The sequence below is a fragment of the Brachyistius frenatus genome, unplaced genomic scaffold (genome assembly GCF_029030835.1).
Source record: "Brachyistius frenatus isolate BFR_SWC_R1_liver_20210118 unplaced genomic scaffold, ASM2903083v1 Contig_68, whole genome shotgun sequence".
Classification (NCBI taxonomy): Eukaryota; Metazoa; Chordata; class Actinopteri; family Embiotocidae; genus Brachyistius; species Brachyistius frenatus.
The window spans coordinates 159,857-169,106 of record NW_027210667.1 but is presented as its reverse complement, the minus strand read 5'-3'; the positions used below and the strand labels follow the sequence as shown (position 1 = coordinate 169,106).

Sequence of the window (9,250 nt, the reverse complement as noted above, 5' to 3'; positions counted from 1 at the left end):
TCAGTGCAGGAGATATTGCACATATGTTTTCCGAATCTTTAAATGTTATTTGCCATTCAAACATTTTATGTGAAGTTAAAAGATTTTGTCTGTAACTTTATTTTTTGACTTAGAAAATACCCTCTGAGGTAATAGTTCAAATACATTTTTGTTTTATTGTGCAACTTTTCATAGATAAAAAGCTCAATATATTACAATTGGTGTATATTTACATTGTTCCTTGAGTATAAAACAAATGTACACAGCCTAACTAAAATATGTACTTTTCAGGTTGGTCATGTTAACATTGTCCTTCGGCCTGTTTTGCGATCCACATAACTGTGCATATAAACTACTTTTGACCAAAGATGGTGGTTCCGGTTGTGGTTTAATAGAGATTGGTTTTGCAAAGCGTCATGACACGTAAAGGGTTTCCCAAAACAAAGAAATGTTGCAGTGAATTAGGTTTAGTTTATATGCAACAGTAGATTGTGTCACATGGGACGTGCATTATCTGTAATATTAACTTGCCAAACCTCAGTATCAAATTCCTCAGATTTAAAAAAATTGCACATGCAACTGGCATGTGCAACCAGGCTTTCTGCCCTACAATGACATTTGATAGATAGATAGATAGATAGATAGATAGATAGATAGATAGATAGATAGATAGATAGATAGATAGATAGATAGATAGATAGATAGATAGATAGATGTGCATTACATTCATTAGGAATTAATTTGATGTTTTGTGAGATTTGAGCACTACTATAACTTCTACAGATATATAGCTAGAGAAAATAATAGCCTGCATCTAAATCCAGTTTTCTTTGTTTACTATATTTTCCGTACAGCAGGACACTGTATACAAATGCATGAATACCAGTGACAGTGCTGTTTACAGACACCGAATATTCCCATTAAAAAAACAAAACAAAAAAAAAAGCTGGTCACGGATCAGCACCGCCTGAGGTCATCTGGAGTTCAGGTGTGCAAAGACCGAGCCTGGCAGGGTCAGCACGATGCGACGCAAACGTGGGTCTCTTCAAGATATTCTTTATGAATGAAGTCGGCGAACCGTCCACAGACACGTCAACCTTAAAGTCGTCAACATGTTGGTAGACAAAATTAAGTTAATTAAAACAACAATGGATATTGACCACGTACACGAATCGGGGGGAAAAAATAAATAAATAAATAAATAAATCTTTCCCATGTGACAAACCTGGTAAATGTTTCTCGACGCTATCTCGGACTTTGGGATTCGTCATGAGTTGCTCCACAACGCATGCGCACTCAGTTCCGTAAGCGATGGCGAAATTCCTGCGTTTTATGCGAGGAACAGGGTTGGATGGAAAGTTACCTCGATAAAACCGGCAGTTAGGCTGACATTATCGACGCTTTGAATCGTCGCCGTTGCTCGCTATTTACTCAAATCTATTTAAGGTGTAATTCATACGAGTCATCGCCGTCCACATTTACGAGAGAAGCGCGTATTGCTAACTGTTAGCTCTGGTAGCATTTAGGTAGCTCACGCTAGTATGCCACATTTTGCCTTGTCGTGTTTATCTCGGTAGCTGGAAAGTTTGATCAGTCTCAGGGTGAACAGTCAACAACAACAACAACAAACAAACAAACAAAAAAAGCAGCCGGTCGTCGGAGCTTGAAACATTTCCTGCAAAGGAAAACCACCTCTCTGCATCGGCGGGTCGGTCGAGACTGCTGCTGCTGTGCCAACAGACCTGAGTGAGTAAAGGGAGCTGCGCTTATTGGGGATAATTCACTTGTGTTACGTCAGTCTACGAGTGTATTAACTTTGGGAATAATCTGTAAGGTTATTGTTTGTCAATACGTCATCTCCCGGTTAGATAACCGACAGCTATGACACGACGGTGAGCGCGCGCGCACACACACACACACACACCTGTAGCCAGAGTAAACAACCGGACCGTTACCGAATAAAATAAATAAATAAGAGGCACTATCTTTCAAATGTTATATTTTTAATATTAGTAGTTGTGTGGCACGGTAAATATGACGACTTCGTGTCTGTGGTTGTTGGGCCTGCTAACAATAGATGGGCTGAGCTTAGATGAGGATAAGTCAAATGCATGCATTTGTTGGCTGAGCAGCTGTTACACCAGGTGTCCCAGATAAACCTCACATTTGGACACGAGCTGAATTCACGTTAGTTATGAGACGTGGACGATCAAAATGTCCCCAATTCGTGATACTCCCGAGGCCTTATCCGTCATCACGGTGTTGTTCTCCGCCACGGTCCAATTCATGACAATTATGATTAATCAAATAAGAGTTGGCTCTGAAAAACACCCTGTTATTCGATCAAGATGTTTCCCCCTTTTTTTGGGGGGAGAGAGGGGTGGGGGGGCAAAACTGTAACCGAAAAACAGCTGCTGTGTCCTTTTTTTGACTGCTCCATCAGCTCCAAACAAATATGATGTACAGTACAGTCAGGGCAACAACAGCTGTTACCACGGTTTGGATACAGAAGTCGTGTTTATTGTGCTGTGATACAGGCTTTAGGGCCCTGCAACCCAACAGGAATGTAATAATCGAGCCAGCTGGTGCTGTGGTGGTAACTCCTGATTGTGTATATGAAACTTTTATGACTTTATCTTTTCCTAGGGAAGGGGGAAAGTACGCATGTCGCTCATGCAAGTATTTAGTAAGTGGAGTATACAAAGCACTTCATGGTTACCTCCACACCAGATCAAAATGACATCAAATTTGGAAAATTAATAAGGAACTCTCATATCATCATTTCCTGTGGGGGGAAAAACAAAATAAAAAATGCCCCTTTTGACTTCACCAAGTGCATGAAAGGTGGGTGGTCTGGTCAGGGGGGGATATAAAGGAGATACGTTCCTGTCATTAGGGATTCCCCCTCTGTTACTTATTTCCAGGTAGTTGTGAATGTGGTCTTGGCCAATCATTTTGAAATTGAAAATGCATTTACTTTCAAAAAATTTGGAGCAATATGCCAGTTGATTGCAGTAACTGATTTGGGGACCTGAGGGGGCACAGAACCGGCCTGGTATTTATCTAAAGCCTGCAAGTGTTCCAGTAGTTCCCTCAGATCTAGTTCATTGACCATCACACTGTAAACTGACTTGGTCGTTAAAGCTTAAGCAGGGGAGGGGCTAAAGCTAACAGATAAGCCAGATCACTGTGAGGTTTAGGGACGCATGCGCTGGAGTGTAATTAAGTTCAAGGACATGTTACATTTCTCTGTCTTAGTGTTCTCTTGTTTTAAAGAGAATTTTGATTTGCCATGTATTTTTTATTTATTTATTTTTTTTCATTTTTATTCCACAAACAGCCCGTCCTCAATCGGACACTTTGGCATTTTAATCTTTCATTGCAGTGATTTATAAGAAACATGGTGGATTTGCATTTGTTGATTGCTGGATTAACTGACATAACTCTTCTCCATTGCCATTTTTTTTTTTAATGTGAAGGATGTGAGAAGACGTTGGACAGCTCTGAGTACTTGACTCTATTTTCTAGAGGAGGAGATGGTTAAAAAAAACCCAAAACGGTTTCTTACAATTAAGGGGTTAACAATTATCCATAAGCTATCATTTCCAATTTGTTTTCATTTCTCATGCTGCTCCCTCCCAAATGTATAACCATGATCCAGAACTAAAACACTGCTTCAGACAACTCTTGGGAGAGTTTCGGAAGCGAAGCGAATTGTGTGCTCTGGTAGTCGTTAATTTCAAGATGTGAAATACGATTGAAAGTCCGTACAAGATGTTTTATTTTTAAAACAGATTGACCGGATGGTCTATGCTTTCGTTTAACTGAATTCCTGCCTGGCTAAACTGCTCTGTAGAGATTGACCCAATCTCCATCCATCTTACATTGGTGCAGTTTAGAGGGGACAGTGTGGCAAAGACAGGCTCCGAGTATACTTTCAGTCTCTGCTCACACATTGGTCACATGCCAAGCCACCCACCACCGAAAGCAAATTTTCACACGTGTACTATTGCGCAACATATTTGAATTCTGCATTTGCACCCAGTTTATCCATGCCAGGTATCCATATATCACTTTATTTAACCATGCTTTATACACCCATCCTTCTAAGTCTCTTTAATCTTACTGCCAAAAGCAATGAGATTCCCCAGTGTGAATTTTGCATTTTGAATTTACAAAGTACAGTATCTGCAAAAAAAAAAACGTTTGAAAATTAGTTTCCATTGTCATCAGAGAAAACATTGTGAATCACCATTTTACTTGTGGAAAACTGTACAAATTGTCTATAAATTTAGGTAATGATGCACTTAGTGTGTCCTAGCAGAGAAGCTGCATCCTGTGGAAACTCTGGATAAATGTATTCATCAGCAAAGGTCAAATGAGTGTCAAGAATCAAGAGGATGATGCCACAAACCTTCGTAGTATACTTTGTACATGTCTATTGATTATTTGTGTCTTTGTTGCAGCAGTACCTCTTCAGTGGTGTGAATGAGGGAGACATGGCAGACCACACGCCACCTCTGGAGTCTGGCCAGCTTCTCAGCCCTGAACTCCCAATCCTGGCCTCACCACCACCCTCAGCTATGGTCAATGGGGAAGGACCCCAGCAGGTACTCTTATACCTCTCTGCCCTCTCAGCCATTAGTAACGCGCGCTGCATTAAGTATGTTACGCCCAATTATAGTCGAGGGGATTTGTCAGAAGTGGTGCTTCTTAATTGTCTTGTCTGTTGTTGGCCTTAAGTGTGCAGTTGTTGAACTGTTTGACTCCGTGTAGTTAAGCTCACCAAGTGGGAAACGAGGGGATAATTGCACGTGTCGTTTTTTGTGCTTGTCAGAATTTGTTTTGGAATTGTGTGCAAAACACTGGACTAAATATTAATGTAATGAAATGCACTACATACATGAATCACCTATGAAATTGAGAAATTTGCAGTGGTGCACTTTGAGTACTTGAGCACATTCTGAAGTAGTAACACCAGAGGTGACAAATGGAATAATCAAAAAATATAGTAAACCCAGCTGTAAGAATTCTTCCACTCTTGTGTTGCTATAAGCTTATCTTGTGTTGTAGTTGTAAAACTGTGTCTTCTGGTACATTCAAATTTGCCTCTAGTGAAACCTGAGGGTTTTGAATGCTTGTTTCAGATGCAAAACAATATATGCAGATAAAGTTCTTTCTTGGTTAAGTATTGAAACAGCCCACATAGATTGCTGTCCTCCCTTCAGTAGCTCATGTAACATTGTTCATAAGCAACAGGTGCTTGTTACTTATGAAACACAGCTCTCTCAGTTTTGATGGCAGTTTTGCCTTATGTGCACAGGATATGGGGTTGACACTATCCACACATCATCTCTTGTCAGAGGGATATTGAGCTGCCCTGACAAGATTGGGTGATTTTCCTGTCATTTTAATGGTCATCAGTTCCCTTTGTTTAAATTTCCCTGACTTCCTGGGGGATAGTAGGGAACTCACAGTGCTAATCTTTTCAGCCATTTCCTCAGTCTCAGGCAGTTTGTCCTGATACGGCTTGCTAATATTAGCGCTGCCCTATGAACATGCCTTTCCACCTATCTGTGTCGTCTTCCTCAGTGGAAAAACCCTCACCTGAATCAGGCTTTGTTCGCGTAGAGATCGAATTCTGCCGGTTGTGTTCGTGGTGAGGGTGTTGTTCTCATGGAATTTAGTTACTTTACTACCTCCCACAAAGGTTACCTGATTGCCTGAACATGTCCAGTGTCACTGTTTACACTGTTTTATGAGGGCTAAAGGAACAAAATGGTGCTCTTCCATCCTGGCTTACATCATAACAACCCTGCTGCTTAGACCGATTTGAGCCACTGCATGTTCATGATCACTGAGATACATATATTACAATTATATACAAAAATGGTTTATTGCAATTGAGTTCAGATTTGACATGATTTCACATTTTGAACAATTTAACTATGCTTTAGACTTTTTTTGTTTTTTGTTTTTTTTGCAAAGTTTCACATGTTTACTATTTCTAACTTTTAAGACTGGAGAATTACTTTTCTTTGGTACACATTCTAGAATGTTCTGGTTTTGGATCGTTTAAAAATAACAAGATTGGTTTGTGGGAAATTATAGAGGGAAATTTGAATATTTGTTTTCTTTTTGTTGACAAAATTATTCAGCAAGTTTTCAGATCAATAACACTCTTAAAATAGAAAATAACAATAGAAAAGAAGATTTTTATCTCCAGTATTATGCACCTGTGAGTGAAATGAATCAGGTCTGCCACCCTACACCGACAACAGTGAACAATGGGGAGCAGTAGTTAGGATTACCTTTTCGGCACCATCCATTATGTATTTTTTTCCTGAAATGACAGAACTGGTTTTTGAGGTTGGTGTATTCCATCCGTGTCCGTCATTTTGAACAATGCTAAATGGTTGCATATCCTTGAAAATACAATGGCCTGTTATTTATCTTAATAAGAAGTTGGGTGACGTTTTCTAACATGCTAGTAGCAGCTCTGCTTCAGGTTGACCTTTCCTGCAAGAGACTTTCAAATCGATATTTAAGGCACTCTGCTTTCTTGTGTTCGATTAGTGTTCCTTAACGCCAGAAGAGTGGCGGTACACACACCAGCACACTTAACTCTTAGTTAAATTTCCAACAAATGGATTTCTCCCTGCACGCCCATAGTGTCTGTGTTTTTTTTTTAATTCAGTAAACCTTTTCAACGTATTAACATTCAAACTCTGTTCACCTGCTTAATGTAAATCTGCATTACATTACAATGTGTAGAATACACACATGACAAAGGTGACTGTTACTGATTTTGTGGCAACAGTCTGACCACTCTGTTACCACCTGTGATATTGACCGAGGGAGGAAAAAAAAAAAGGTTTGCCAAACCATTAAAAAAAAAAAAAAAAAAATCCACCGTGAAGGGATTTTCAAGAATTGTTTTTTGAGCGACACTGTGACTAAAGTGCAGTATATGTGTGTTGTGTAACTATCATGACAGCTGCAGAGTGAAGACTAGGAACCACTGGAGGGGTCTGGGTCCCGACAGAATGAGGCAGGACTGTGGTGACAGTGAAATGGATTCACAGCGATGGCTGACCCCTCTGTTTCTGACCTTTTTTTAGTTAAAAAAAGCTTTAAGGACACTTTATTCTTGGTGTTTTTTTCTCCCAGTCATGGCTTGGTTTTACCACTCTGGACCAATTAGTCAGTGAGAAGGCTGTTGTCGTGGAGTCATTACCTGAGATGATTCCTTTTAAGAGATGACTACAGTATGATTCACTGCTTCCTTCCATTTAAGCTCTCTTCCCCATTTAGTTTTTCCTGCTCTTGCCGTTGTGTTTGTAACTAAATTGGAGTAACAGATGAATCTGCCTGTTTCTGTCAATGTTTAAGCCTAGCTAATGGCTTATGTACCTAGCTGTTGGATTTGCTGATGGATATACATGTTTTCACCCATTTTGTTCATTACTCTTTGTTGTGAGACTCGTCATCTAATGTTTTTATGCTTTTTGTGTTTCTGGTTTTTTTTTTTTTTCTAAAATGGATTGATTTTAAAGCTGTGTTTTTAACCCAGGAGGCTGTAAGGGATTAGTAGGACTCCTTCATACAGACTACTTTCTATGCGGTTTCTGTTAGAAGTCCTTCCAAGGAATGGTCCAACCTTTTGGGAAATGCTTGTAATAACTCGTTCTTTTAAGACAGCATAGCACATTTGAGGGATGGCTCAGAAATAGCAGTGAATGGAGACGGAGGTGTTTTGCTGTTCAGTTGCTTGGAATTTCACATATATTCCTGCATGATCTTATTCTAACGTAGCCCCGCAGTTTTGACAATTTTCAACGGGAGTTCAGATTTAAAAATCCAAAACCTCCTTTTGTGGAAAACATGTAAAAGCACACAGCTACATAAAATGAACAGGGAACACACAGCCTTGAATATGTTGTCTATTTGTGACTACGTGTCATGCGTGGGCTAATATTACCGTGGGATAGTGAGACCTCACTCCCAATTCATCTGTCTTTTCTGCTGGCATTGTATGCTATAGCCAGACACAGGAGACAGGGCCTTGAACATGTGCCCCACACAACTTGCCTGAGGGCTGGAGATGTTGTGACAAAAATGCAACCCACTCTGCTTGTCTCTTGGTCAGCCACTGAATCATCTGTGAAGATGGGGGTGAGCCCAATATTTGTCAACTATTGTGAGAAGGCGGACAGTGCGTGACTCAGCAGTGTTTAAGAACACTTTCTCCTGAGCCAATAAGACAAACTATACCATTATTACAGCACCAATAGGAACAAGACCGACACAAGTACATGTAGTTCAGTGATGTGGAGTTCCTTGGCTGCTAACAGTAACCAATACATATTTGTTTATTGTGGCTGATAATGATTATTAAGACCAGACAAGGCCTTTCTTTTGACATGTGAAGTCTACAGATGCACTGTGATGTCACATACTTCTGGATTAAACAATGGTTTGACCGTGTTGTGTGAGGCTGCAAATCTTGTCTCAATAAGCTTGCTAATAGACCTCAAGCATCATTCATCCCCTCAGTCATCCTCACTGTGCTGCTGTGAAGAGACTCACTGCTTGACAGTTACTTCTGGTTGTGAGGAGGGGCGGATCGGATCGGTCTCACCTAGCTGTCAACAAGGATTCAACTCATTTTTAGGTGGAGAAAATCAGCTCTTACTGTTCTACGCAATTAGAGTTTGTTTTTAGCCTGTTTTCCTACAGTTCGCTGTTAGCATAATGAGCAGCATATGACTGTAAGAAATAACAGCTGTGGATTACAAGGGTGTTGACTGCAGGCAGAGTGGTTGCAGGCGTAGCACTTCTTCAAGATTTACTTCTGATTGTTTAACAGGTGTTTGATGAAAAAAAAAAAAAACTGCATGCAGACAAACTCAGCAGAACATTAATGTTAATATGTTGAATACAGTTGGAGCACATGGGCTTCATCATTAAAAGTGGACACAATGTGAAACTACCTGGACTTATGTTGGAGCAGGTTGACGGACCAAACAGAGTGACCAAGCCAGAAGGTACCTTGGCCTCCTGGAAGCTGATCTTGAAGGACATTTTAGACAGGAGTCCAAAGTGCCTTCAGTTTGATGACGGATTTCTTTGGAAGGACTAGACTCAGTACAGCACTTCACAAGTGTGGGATATGTGGTAGAGGAGCCAGATGGAAAGTGCTCCTAAGGAGGGGAAAAAAAAAACCCACATGAAAGCAGCACTGAAGTTACAGACGTCTATGAAAAATGTT

General features: G+C 40.2%; 1 protein-coding gene across 2 annotated transcripts in view; it reads left to right on the top strand.

Moving 5' to 3' along the window:
* The first annotated feature begins 1,269 nt into the window (after positions 1 to 1,269).
* The window catches only part of fndc3a (fibronectin type III domain containing 3A), a 42,023-nt gene continuing 34,042 nt past the window's right edge, over positions 1,270 to 9,250 (top strand). The window contains exons 1-2 of one of the 2 annotated variants that reach the window (XM_069707356.1): positions 1,270 to 1,725; positions 4,449 to 4,589. In XM_069707356.1, the coding sequence (XP_069563457.1) occupies positions 4,479 to 4,589 (111 nt within the window). In that variant the 5' untranslated portion in view covers positions 1,270 to 1,725; positions 4,449 to 4,478. Of the gene's footprint in view, positions 1,726 to 4,445; positions 4,590 to 9,250 lie in introns of both variants that reach the window. The other variant, XM_069707355.1, reaches the window with a different exon arrangement.